Below are 13,409 nucleotides of genomic sequence, written 5' to 3'. Positions count from 1 at the left end.
CACATTAACGAGGGTTCACTGTATAATATTGTTGTTTTCACCGCTTCCGGTTTGGTGCCAAAACGACAACCGGTCTCAAAGCAAACACGCTGTGCGCCAACCACTGTGCCGATTGGTACAGTTATCGCTTCTGATTTGAGGAGGGAGAGGGTCGCATACGCCTTTTTGTGGAAATTCAAATTGCCATAAAATGGCACCAGTTTTCAACAACTCAGGGAAGCGAAATATATAATTCTGCATGGCGGCTGGTTCCGAGCGTCCTTAGTCGCGGAAGGACCGGAAGTCTTCGTGGCACCGGAAGTTGTGACGGGGGCTTGTTTATGTTTACCCTAGAATGTCATGTATTTATTTTACACTTTCCTAACGCGCGTAACGCATTTTAACGTTGATAACGATAGCGATGTTGCACCTATGACCTGTCGTGTAAGTTACAATGGGCGTTATCACTTTGCTGGAAGACGGTCACTGTAGTACTAGACTCGTTTAAGAAAATAGTCCTTCGTGGCTAGGCATGGTGTAAAGGTGTGCGTCCATTGAAAATGGTCTATGTCGATACAGTTCTCCATATAACTTGATTGATTGATTCTGTAATAATCGATTTTGCCAGCAGCATTCTACGAGGCGAAAGCGAAACCAATGTGGTTTGACTGATGACGACAAGCGTCACATCATCGGGGTTATATGGCCAACGACACATATATTACCCTCTTTCCTCTTTTCATAGCAGTCAGTGTTGTTTGCTGAAGAGGTTCTACAATCCAAAGATCGTCTGCTAAGGACTGTCTGCAACTTCCGCAGTGTCGTCTGCTATGGACCGTCTGCAACCTCCGCAGTGTCGTCTGCTATAGACCGTCTGCAACCTCTGCAGTGTCGTCTGCTAGTAATGATCGATTGTGTTGTTTCAAATAGCCTGTAACTGTTTTTTTTTTCTTCTCATGACTCCACCTCTCTCATGACTTGGACCAACGTCATCTACACTAAAGAAGGTCTGATCGCTACTCGAGCTTCCCGTCATAACAAGGGGTCTCTCTAATCACTGCGATGCTTTCAGCGGCCGTAGCCACGGAAACAAGCCACTGTCAGCCGCATGGGTAGTCGTACGCAGCCATAAGCTATGTCCAGAATTATCTACGTAACGGAGGGGAGAGAGTATGGGTAGACCTGGAGGAACAGCGTAGAAGATCGAGCTCATTGGTACGACATATTGCATCCGAAAGCTACACAACGACAAAGAACACTTGTACGCCGGGTTCCTCATCGTTGTGCTGATGTCCAGTCATCGCGCTTTCGGATACAGTAGGGCAGGCCTTCTTTGGCCTAGATGGCGCTGGTACCGGGTTGGGGTTACTTACCGCCTCTGCTTTTCACAAACAATACAACATTTCTACACAACATCAAGTTTCACAAAACGCACAACAATAATCTGCAAAGTATCTAGTAGCTATACTAGAAACTTTCGCGCGCACACCATCGGTCTATCGACACTTGCAGTGCCACCACACAGTTGCCAGCTTCATAAAATGTTGCATTTCTGGTCCTCGTCTATCAACGGCTCCGACGCCTGACGCACAACAGTCCGCGGTGTAGGTGGCGGTCCCGTCGACGATGCAGCCGACGATTTCCGACGGATGCTGGGGAGGTTCCCCAGCGAGCCCAGACGCCGCGAGAGCTTCCGAGACGGCTTTCGCTGCGGCGAGTCGCAGCTTTCCGAGGGTCCCGGGGTCGAAGGGCACGAACTGCCCGGCAGCTGTTGCTGTTCCATGTCGTACGTCTGCTGGAGGAGCTCGACGAAGAGCTCGCTCACGTTGACGTTGTACTTGGCACTTGTTTCGAGGTACTGGCAACTGTGCATGCTGTCTTGAGCGAGCTTGATGGCCATGTCTTGGGACACTTGGCGCTTGGCGATCAGGTCGGACTTGTTTCCTACCAGCACGATCGGGACGTGCTCACCTGAAACCGAATCAAATGGATTGTATACTATTGTGTTTGTTATCATTACAGTATTATAGTACATGCAGCTGATAAATTCAATTCAATTTATTTCCAGTACAAATGGACAGGGTCGCGGAAAAAAGCTGCTAAAGCAGCTCGACGAGCCCGCCGACTCCGGCCATAGCCTCCTATATACTGATAGGAGGCTATGCTCCGGCAGACACTCGGAGGCAGCGCGCGCAGAAATTGCACACAAGAACGATAAAACAATACTGAATGATTACTGATATGATAAAACAAACACACAAAATTACACATCTCAAGGTGCCTCATCGTATCGTAACAAATCTCCTGAGTAAAAAAAAAAAAAGAAAAGAAAAATTGGACTTGAGCTTAAAGCACGTGCTTAAAGCAGTGGCAAAGCTGCGCTCAAGGAAATTAGCCAATTAATTTAGCTAATTAAAGCCTAAAATTACGGTTGGGTTCCTCGCACAATTTGTGCAATTTTTGTGCATGTAGCTGGGAATCGAACTATTTTGCAAAATGAGCAGTTTTGAGCAAAATGAGCAGCGTTTGTGACATTCTCATTTCTCCGTCGCGGTTTGCGAAGCGCCCATTCTCATCAGCACCGCACGCGCAATAATCCACATATTTTCGTTCAACTTTCGCGACACCAGACTGAAAACTGAAACTCTATTAGACGATACTCCTGACTTTCACGTTCCACCTTCAATTTCCACGTCCAATGGACCGAAGCTACGATTCCATTACAAAAAAAAAAATACAATACAATACAACAAAACCGATACAATACGATACAATATAATACGATACAAAAAAACCCCCGCCATCCTTGCTCAATCACAGAGTCAACTTCGCTCTTTGAGCCACGAATACAATGGCAGTCTATAGTTGCCCTGACTTCTGGCCGTGACGCAAGAATGACGTCACCGAATGACGTCCATCTCCCCGGGGCGGCACCACCTGTTGGTGGTCTCTGGGGAAGAGGGAAGCTGTGGAAAAAAGGTGAAGCACGTTGGCAACTGTGTGCTGCGCAGTCCGCTTCGAGCTGGACCGCCGCCGATCGAACTCGCGGTGACGAATCGATCGGACATTTGTGTGAGAACTAGGGCGGGACGCTCACAAATTGGTGGCGTGTAGGTACGTCGTACGTGAGCTGTACGCTATTGGTTCGGTGTGGTTGCGGAAAAGTTATTGCGTGTCGAGTGTTTTTTTCTTCTTTCTTTTCTTTTTTCCTTTTGCCGACTTTGGTACGGCTGGTTTTTCTTGCTACTCGAACGCTTTTTGGGGGAGAGTGAAATGATAGAAAGGTGCCGGATGTTGTGGCCTTTCTTGGTGCTTTTGGCGCGCAGGCTGCCGTACGTCTACACGTAATAGACCTCTCCCTGTTTGTAAACAAATGACGTCATAGTGTTCGACAGCGCCACCAATTTGGTAGAGTTGAACTACGATCGAAGCTATGGGCGAACAAGGTTGCTCACGAAAGACACGGTCTTGAGGGGATTACGATGGTCTCTGAAAGGGACGCGACCTTCGGTCCTACTTTTCTTTCAATATAGGAGGCAGCTAACAAGTGTTTATTCGTGGAACCCAGCCCTCACCTTCCGATTTCTTTCGGTTTCAGTCTGTCTACCAACGTCATGATGAGGTTTCTCGGGTAGAGGTCTATTGTATTCATACAATACACGTAGGATAATATAAAGTAGTGAAGGGGATTTAGTTAACCTGAAACGTAGGATGCATTTTGATGCAGTGACATAAATATTTATTTATTCATGAAATCCCAGGTCCTTGTATAGCACAAATGTAGGAAGTGTAGCGCAAAGTATGGGAGTTCTAAAAAAAAAAGAATACTGCATGGGCATACGGTACAGATACATTGGTCATAAGCGGTATATAGGACTTGTAAATATCTGATATCAAAAATCCATACATCCAAAAATACTTTGTCTATGTTGGGCCATCTATCTTCCTATACGATTCTTTAGATATGCTTAGCCGAGAAGATGCGATAGCGTTTCAGATTCAAGCCAGGCGCAAGGTGTAATTGATTGATTTGTTTTATAGCGATATAACACGCAACGGGGTCGTAACAAAATCCCCCTGTTGTGCGCGCCACGGCTGGAAAGCGGGCAAGCTACAAAACATAGCGGCATCTCTTTGACAAGCCAGAGCAGCGCTATCCGTACAAATACGTGGTACGGCAAGCAATGGGAGAGGTTTGACATTTCCCACATAGAGTGTGGTTCGCTATTTAGGGATTTCTTGTCACACAGATCGGTTCCATTTATTTCCCTGTTAGAAATCGGAGCCGCGGAAGTGAGGGCCCTATTACCTGGTGGGTGCTTGCCCCATATAACGGTCATGGTTCCTGTTGCAGACACCACGTGGCGCCTCCTTCGGATGTTTAAGATTAGATTCGGGAAACCCTATATCGAACGACGTAATGTGATATGGCAAACGTTCTTTCCTGTCGTTTTATCTTTGTTATTACCGGTATATCCGGTGGTAGAGAACCGATGACGGATGCCGAAATAAACGTCATCAGAGAAGGCTTCCGATCGGAACGAAGGAGGGCGCACACGAGCAAAATATCACTGGTGTCAATTGTGTTTGCTAGTGACAACAACAACAACATAGATGAATGGATGATGATGATGTGGGATGTTGCTAGTGAAATGGTGACGTCTTCTAGGAAATATAATGTTGTTTGCTGAAAACGGACATGATTTGTTGACAGAAATGTGACATGCACATATCTCACAATCGGACAGAACTCGAAACACACTGCCTGCGGAAGAAATGTCTGCTTATAGGTTGCTAGTGTTAGGTGCTAGTGGGTTTGAGATACAGTGAACCCTCGTTATTATGACCATGGTCGTTCCCGAAAATTTTGGTCATAATGCGGAATTGTCATATTAACGCGGGGATTTGCAGAGATTTCACTGCATTGTTCCGCAGGAGTATGGTGGTAGAGCGCGTATGTCAGATTATCGGGGGTCATATTAACGAGTGTTTACTGTAGTCTGCTGTACCAGATACGACAGTTAGACACCGAGAATCGGCCGAGAGGCAGACCACAATTGGGGCGGCGGGGGGGGGGGGTATATTTGTTAAAGAAAGAAAAAAAAAAGGAAGGAAAGATCAGCTAAACATAACGTCGGCTTGCTATTCGACAAAGAAGAAAGAAAAGAAATAGAAGAATAAAATAGATAAAAATAAAATAAAAGAATGAGTAAATAAAAGGGGGAATAAATTTATTAGACGAAAGGAAAGAAAAAATGATTAATGATTAATAAAGGATAAACTAACAAACGGTGAAAAAGGGATGGGATAGATTAAAGACAAAGATGACTTCTCCGAATAACGCGTCCTGGAGTATACCAGTCCCGAGTGGCTCGAGACTAACATCTCCATTTTTTTTTCTTTTACAAATCAATCAATCAATCAATCAAAGATTACTTTAAAAAAAAGATGACTTACAAACGGTGAAAGAAGGATGAGGAGCGGCAATTAGGGACGACACAGACACCTAAGCCTCTTAACGTAAGTTGTTCGATGATAGGTACTTACCTCGTATTTTAACGATGAGATGCCAGAGTTGCACAGCTTCGTGGAAGGACTGGAGGCTGTCGACGGAGAAGACGAGCACGAAGCCACGACCCGACCTGATGCTCAATTCCCGCATGGCCGGAAAATGATGAGAGCCCGCCGTGTCCAGGATCTCCACCGTGTGGAAGAGGCCGTCTGTGTCGGAAACGCAGTGCCGTACATTAGTTCACGATTCAGTCGCTCCGTAGAGCTGTATACAGCCCAGGGATGGGCATAAATACATTTTTTGAGTATTGCTAGCGCAAACCCGGCATAATTGCGCCCCAAACTCGCCCTTCTTCCCGAAAGGTCAAATGCAGGGCAACTTTAAGATATGAGTCAGTATATTCTGTATTTAAGAGTATTTATAAAGTATTTACGAGAATAAATACCCGAAAATTGGTATTTAAATATAATTATAAATACATTTTTCGAGTCTGTATTTAAATACAAAATATAAATACATGTATTTATATTTTAAATAGTGTTTTAATTACAATGTATTTAAATACTGCCCATCCCTGATACAGCCTAATCGAAAGTTAGTACTGGTTATAAGCCAAACAGGCTGTTAAATCGGTAGTGGGTTTTCTACGTGTTTCTCTTTCTAATGAGACTTAAAAAGAAGATAAACTGTGTGGCCTATACGCTCTTAAAACATAAAACATCTACAGAACTTCACCTCATATCACGCTCTTAGGCAATCACCATCCCGAATGACATAGTTCGGCCTCCTGATTAGTTAAAAAGGGGGGGGGTACGTCTTTTTGTGACACTTAGTTATATTAATTGTCACAAAAAGGCGCACACACCGTGCTTTCCACAAATCAACAATGATAAACGTATGATTCTGTGCAATGGTTGGCCTTCACCGGGCTATGTGGCGAAGTTACGTTTCATGAATGAGGTATAAGAAATGATAGGACAAAAAGTCCTGTTTTTTGTCCTGACGAAGGCGGAGCCTCCGCCGTAACGTAGACAACCCCTTTTAGCATTACAAGTATCTTAAATGTAAACAGATTATTCCCCTTTTTTCTTACTTCCCGTACCTTCGTAGTCTGTGTTCCATTTTTCATTTCAGCTATATATATTTCTCGCTTTCCAACAAATTTCCTCTTTAGACAAATTTCCTCTTTAGGGTCTTGCAGTGCGTCTAATTCTCCTGTAGACGAATGAGCCTCGGGGCACGGCAATCAGCCGATTACCGCCGATTAATCATAGATTACCGAGGCGCTGTGCGAGTGTAAGAACAAAATTGAACGAGTTTTATTTATTTATTTATGACAATACCTCAAGTTCTATACGAGTTCGACAGAGTTGGGAAGCAAATTGGACTTGGAGACTGGTCCTGCGCGTGGCTCTTCACAGAGAAGGCGGTATCAACTCATACTCAGTCGAAGAACAACGGTGCTGCCCTCTCACAGCGCGCCGTGAGGCCCCGTTTTATTTGAGATGAGACGAAAAGTATCAGTTTTTTCCAGTCTATATTAGATTGAGGTATGCGCGGGTTGCAAACCAAGCCAAGGGCGCCACCTATAGTGGTGTCCAACTTGAGAAGGAAACGAAATCTAGTCCGTGAACTACATACGCCGTTACAAATGATAAGAAGGCGCAATAGCGCGCCAGGAGAAATACTGCAGCGCCACCATGCGCCATATATATAGGCCATATCGGGGATATAGGCCATATATGCGCCATATGGGGGAGCGCAACTTCTGTGTCATGCGGCCATTCCTAACAGTCAATACGGAAGCAGAGTGGGTATGACGGACTACATTATCGCGCGCATGCAGGAGGGAGAGTGACGTCTCTGTGCCCAGCACGGAGGAAGGAAAGAAAGGAGAAGGAAGAGGATACGGCCAAGGACATTATCGAGGATTCCTTCCTATAGCTACCATAAGAAGGCCAAATTTGCACAGGTACACCCCTACGGAATTGAAACATCCCCCTTAGACGAAAGTCCTTGTTCACGCTACCCCTGTCAGGCGGTATTCTAAATGACAGTTACCATAAAGGGCCTTTCGTTTTTTAAATTACTTTTATGGAGTAGCCCCCGTTGTCAGACGAGCCGTATACAGGAACTTCTTGCTTTTTGCCGGCTCCTTGCGCCATATAGTTCGTTTCTGCCCTCTGAAAGGGTTTTCAAAGGTCATTTTCCGGAAAGGCCAATTCCCCAAAGACCTTCGGGCTTCGGGGCAGAAGACAGGGCACGTGGCACTACTACTCCTTCCAACGCTGCTCTGAGCCATCGTATTATTCATACTTGGTAAAAATGTTTATTGTACATCTCCATGTCGCTTCTAAATTTTATTCCACGTCAACGGATGCAGCGAAAAAAGAACGGAATTAGTCTACATCTGATACCTTTTGTTGACGTCACATCTCGCGATGCTGACGTCATAGCTCGTGATGCATGAAAGAGACGTTCTAGCTCGATGTTTACAAAGCGACCGACACGATAAAACTTTGTACCCCTATTTGACTTGGTAACGACGGCGACTGGACGTTGTTTCGCATTCAAGACTTTCGAATCAAAATGAGTTTTGCGGAGAAACATGCGCAGAACCGTCGCGTTTGCGCTTACGAGTCGTAGCAGTGAAAAGAGTAATGAGCAAGTGGGAGTTAGCTACCAGGCTTTTTATTATCAGAGAAGCTGTAGAAACATGATGCGAATTTCATGCGCCGTCTCTGTGTCCAAGACAGAGGACTGGAAGTGAACAGCGTTATATAGCCGCGGTCTTTATGCTGCACTTTGGAGAATAGCCAAGAGTCCCGCACTGGCGACGAGCGCGACATTTTATGTGCATGTGCACGTACATAAGAGAAAGAAGGGTGACTTGTGCGCAAGTTTTTAGGGAACTCCAGCTTTGGCAATCTCTTATAACTGTTTGTTACACAATCCGACAGGGGCAGAAAGAGACATTGTCGACGCGACTTGGAGCAGGTTTGAATCCCGTCATTGGCTGTGTTCTCTGGGTGTGGGTCTTCCTCAGACGCTGTAAGGAACATGGCGGCACAGTTGCCTGCGAAGTCGGCCCAGGGTGAATGATTCCCTGTGCGGAAAGACTTCTCGGCAATGACACTCCGTCCAATTGTCTATCGTCCTCGGGACTAAGTTAAGACTTATGCAGGACTTATAGTGCTGAAGAGGACCAAGTGATTGGTAAAGACTCCAAAATAATGGAACCTATAATCTCGGCACTGCTCTGTCTGAGGTTTCCCTGGATTCTTCGGCGCATTTTCCCGGCAGGTGTCGCTTCTGTTGCTCATGAAGTCGGCCCAGGGCGTCTATCTCCCAGTAATTTCTCCTCTTTCCGTCTGTCTATAGCCGCCGTTGCTTCGCGGTCTAGAGAGGAATTTAGAACATGACTCTGTACGGCAGCCCGAGAGAATTTGCCCGTCGATGTCTTCTTCCACGTTTTCTTCCGCGCATCCAAGTGTAGAAACGGTCTTAGGTATAATATAATACAATGGAAACGCCGCACAACTTTAGGACCAATACCAGATCAAGTTCGTTGCGTAATCTCGATCCACATCTTGCGACGTGCACTTTTGCGCTCTTGCCAGTGGTATTTTCTTACTTTCCCGAAATATACCGTGTACACAATGGCAAACGCGCTTACGGAGTCGGTGCATTCTAGAATATATATTCGTATATAGCGTCGAAAAATTTGCGCCATTTGTGTATAGCGTTGAATTGGAATGCGCAATAGAAATTGTTGGGATGTAGTGTTATGAATAAAAGATGCTAGGCCTTCGAAATGCGATAGGTTCGATTTTACGTGACCGCTTCGGCCGTTACTCGCATGATATGGTTTCTGGTTGCGGTTTCAAAAGGGAGTCGAAATCGTCGAGGTGTGAAACGTGATTGTGGGGAACATGTCTGGGGTAAAGATTAGGGAAGAAGATAAGAGAAGGCGGTGAATATGGCGGTCGATACTTTATTATTGTGTATATATACTGTACTCTTGCACGGATATGTGTTGTTGCTTATACAGGGTGTTCGCAGAGCTCGAACCAAGCTTAGAATTGACGCATTATACGGGGGATGTTGTTTTGTGCAAGTGAGAATATTTTTTTACTGCGCGCAAGTACCTAATTATGTAATTAATTTTTTTTTTAAATAACAGTTTTACAGCCGCGGGAAAAAATTAGTCTTAGCCTTAGTCACTTGAGGGTGCTAGTACCGCGGAGCAGTAAAGTCCCGGATACGCGCTGTCGCGTGATATTTGCTTGAAAATCCCCGAAAAAAAAAAGAATCTGAAAGAACGACTCATGTGATGTGATAGAAAAAGAAAACAAAAATTGGGATTTAAGTCACGACAAAGTCAGACTGGCTACCCCAGACCCCTTAGCCATAGTTAGTTGAAATAAATGAACGACTATAAGGACGACTAATAAATAAGAACGACTGAATCGATCGGGTGAATAATTCGTAGTTTTAAGTCGCCGCTTGCCAAAAACCCAATCAACAACAGGTATGGCCCCCAATATTGACAATACTGGTCCGATGTCGGACCAGTACTGCCAATATCCACCCAATACTGGGCAAGGAGGTTGTGCTGCTTGGGACGACTATACGATCCTGAGAGACGCCGCACTGGACGACGTGCGAATGAATTTGTCCGCACCTCAGGGTTCTTGAACGTCCGTCGACGAAGGCGGCGTGTCTAAGCAATGTGTACACTGACGGCCTCGGCAGAGTTCGAACCCGCGACCTTCGTGTTCGATAGGCAGACACACTATACCAACTGATCCACCAAGTCTGATTCTTCTTCTTTTTTTTTTTTTCAATACAAACTTTAATGCAACGATGAACCTTTACAGAGCTCACAAAGGCTGACTGATACCCACTGCAGGTACCGTATGACGTACTTAATTCCCAGCGAATCGCCATTAATTCGGCCATGCTCACAAAGGAACTCGTGCGGCACGTTGGCAGTGCATGCAGAATCAATGCGGAGAAAATGAGCGGATGTCGCGAACAGGTCTAGTAGTCCAAATCGGGAAACATCGACGTGCTTTGGCGACGTGCTTTGGCGGTCAGGTTCTGAATCCTCCTTTCATGCAATGTCCTCATATTGGCGTGACATTTTGGACAGAATGAAGCCGTTTAAAACGTACCTTTAAATAAACTTCACGTTTTAAAAATAAACAACCTTTGTAGTAAGTCGCCCGAAATAAACTGTGACGATAGCCAGAGCCGCCAAGAGGCGAGTTTGCGCCCGGGGCAGGATAAATGTGAAGCGCCTCCCTCCCTCGCTCAGGAAGCTGAGTGAGAAGCTTCTTTACAGAAGCTCTGTAAAAAAGAAAGAAAGAAAGAAAAAAACGCTCATTTGCGCTGCCGAGATCGTAAATTCATATTATCTTCGTTCCCGCATTATACTGTTCTGACGACAGCGTCTGTACGCATCCGTGGCAAAGGAATTGTTGACTGGCAAAGTACACGGCTGTATAGTTGCTAAACGTAGAAGAATTTCTTACATAAATTTGCGATATGCCCAGTGTCGACGTAGGACTAGTACCATTACAGAGTTCTAGTGGTTGGACTGGTACAGAGCAATGATTGGAAAATAACGTGAAATTCGTGATTTTACTTGTATTTTACTGTACGATCGAGAATACTGGATTAGCATTATCAGTCGCCATTAGTGTAAACTGCAATAACAACTTTATTTTAATGATGATGATTTGGGAGTTTCATCGCAGGAGGGGGCCGGGGTTGCTCTACCACATTGCTGGCGGTAGTGATGTGAAATGGAATGAATTGAATAATTTACTAATGCGTCTACTTAAACTGCGTGGGATAAAAATAACCTTGTATCACCCTTAAATAAGGGTCTGCTATTTTTTTTTTCACAAACTAAACAGTATATATCACTGTAGCATAATTAATACCAGTTAGCAACTTAGCATAATATTTTAATGCGTCACGGATACTGCAGGGATGCCCTTTTTATCCTTATAACTTATAACTATTAGCTCCTCCAGCTGATTCTTATAACTTATAACTTCTGTTACTTGGACGACCAGATAGCCGTGACGAGTGTAGTATAAAGATACTACACCATCTAATCTAATCTAATATAGTAATCTTATCGAATACTACGCACCGCATTGCCACACGCCTTGTTCAGTGTTTGTCTTTAATTAGGGAGTGAATTGAAACGCGATACACGCGCGCACACAGACCACGTTATTCTGAACGCGTCTCATTTAAATTTCAGATCCGTTCGGAGGTTTGACATTTGGAATAAGTTGGAAGGAATGGAAACAACCTTGCTTCATCTCATTTTTGTTGGTTTCCTTCTCCTCTTTTGTTTCCTGAGATTAAGTTGGAAGACGTGCATAACATTTGCACCTTTCTCGACGGTCGAAATCGACAATTTGAAAGCGAATGCGATAGCCACACAAAAAGAGATGTCGCGACCCACCGACGTCCGGTTGCGCTGCGTTTAATGATGTTTATGATAATTAAGATAAAATAAAATAATCATGTGTACGTAATTAATTATCCAAATAATTACGATCGAATTATTACGCAATATTAACTATGTCTGATTAGCATATAATACGCGGCGTTCAATGATGTTGGTGCTAATTAAAATAAGCGCGCTTAAATTAATTATGCAGACAATTAGGATTGAATGATTACGCGTACATTTATTATAATGATGTTGATTATCATGATGACGATAAAAGAATGTGCATAATAATGTTACACTTGCTCTACACTCTTAAAAATGAACTTCACCGCATAGCACGCTCCTACACTCTTAAAAATGAACTTCACCGCATAGCACGCTCCTAGCCAACCGTCATCTCAAATGATATCGTTATCTGCTCTGATTTGTTGAAAACGGGGGGCGTACGCCTTTTTTGTGACAATTATGAACAGCATAAGTGTCACAGAAAAGGCGTACGCCCCCCGTTTTCAACAAATCAGGGCAGATAACGATATCATTTGAGATGATGGTTGGCTAGGAGCGTGCTATGCGGTGAAGTTTATTTTTAAGAGTGTACGGCGTTTTATGAAACGGACTTTGCATTGATTTTGATTTTGATTTGCTTTGTGTGTTGTCCTTTCTTCTGTGTTCCAGTCTCAGAAGATCGATTTCCATTGGAGTTTGCGAACAGAGAAACAGAACGTAGCATGGTTCACGTACACATGAAGCTGTTCTCAAACCTTCTGCTGTTCTTTGTGTACACCAATCCAAGGTAACTTCCAGATCATTTACATATTTTCAAGTGAGTACTTTGTTGCGATCGGTCGCGATACTGAGTGGCCTTTCATGTCTTTTAAAGCATATAGCGTTAGTATGCGTTAGTAAACCGCAATGAGTACTAGGGCCATCTTGGAGTTGAATCGGAACCGAAACGATATAAAAACTTCGGTTACCGGTTCGGGATTTCGGTTCGGGTTGGTGTGTGGTGGTGGTGGGGGGGTGATGTGTGGATTCGAGTGGTCTGCTTGCCTAGATTGGCGACACGTTGGTCGGAGAAGGGATAAAAAGGGGTCCTGTTGGTCAAAAAACAGAAATAAATGCATAAAAACGTAACTAAGAGATCTTGTATCATTTTTTAGCGGCTACCTATAATTTTGTGGCATATTAGAAGCTCGAACCGGTTCCGAACCGGTTTACAGCCTCTGAACCGGTTAATCGAACCGATATATGTGAACTGCGGAGCTGAACCGGAACCGAATTTTTATGGCCGAACCCGAACGCGAAAGAAACCGAAAAACGTTTCGGTTCGACGCACTGCTTTTAAGGTACTTAATTAAAGAAAAATCGTAATTCATGACATGGACAACCGAAAGTATTGCACCCAAGTGCCGTGTCTGTCAAGTACGTCTCTGGTAGCAG

The 13,409-nt window shown here is 44.4% G+C and overlaps 1 protein-coding gene across 1 annotated transcript in view; it reads right to left on the bottom strand.

Moving 5' to 3' along the window:
• Positions 1-259: 259 nt before the first annotated feature.
• LOC135370598 (ras-related protein Rap-1b-like) overlaps positions 260-13,409 on the bottom strand; it is a 38,517-nt gene continuing 25,367 nt past the window's right edge. The window contains exons 2-3 of the mRNA XM_064604367.1: positions 5,527-5,700; positions 260-1,950 (exon numbers count right to left, since the gene is read on the bottom strand). Coding sequence (XP_064460437.1) covers positions 1,514-1,950; positions 5,527-5,700 — 611 coding nt within the window. The 3' untranslated portion in view covers positions 260-1,513. The remainder of the gene's footprint in view (positions 1,951-5,526; positions 5,701-13,409) is intronic.

Source organism: Ornithodoros turicata, chromosome 10 (assembly GCF_037126465.1).
Source record: "Ornithodoros turicata isolate Travis chromosome 10, ASM3712646v1, whole genome shotgun sequence".
In the NCBI taxonomy this organism is placed as follows: Eukaryota; Metazoa; Arthropoda; class Arachnida; order Ixodida; family Argasidae; genus Ornithodoros; species Ornithodoros turicata.
The sequence above is the reverse complement of the archived record's forward strand: the minus strand, read 5'-3'. Positions and strand labels throughout refer to the sequence as shown.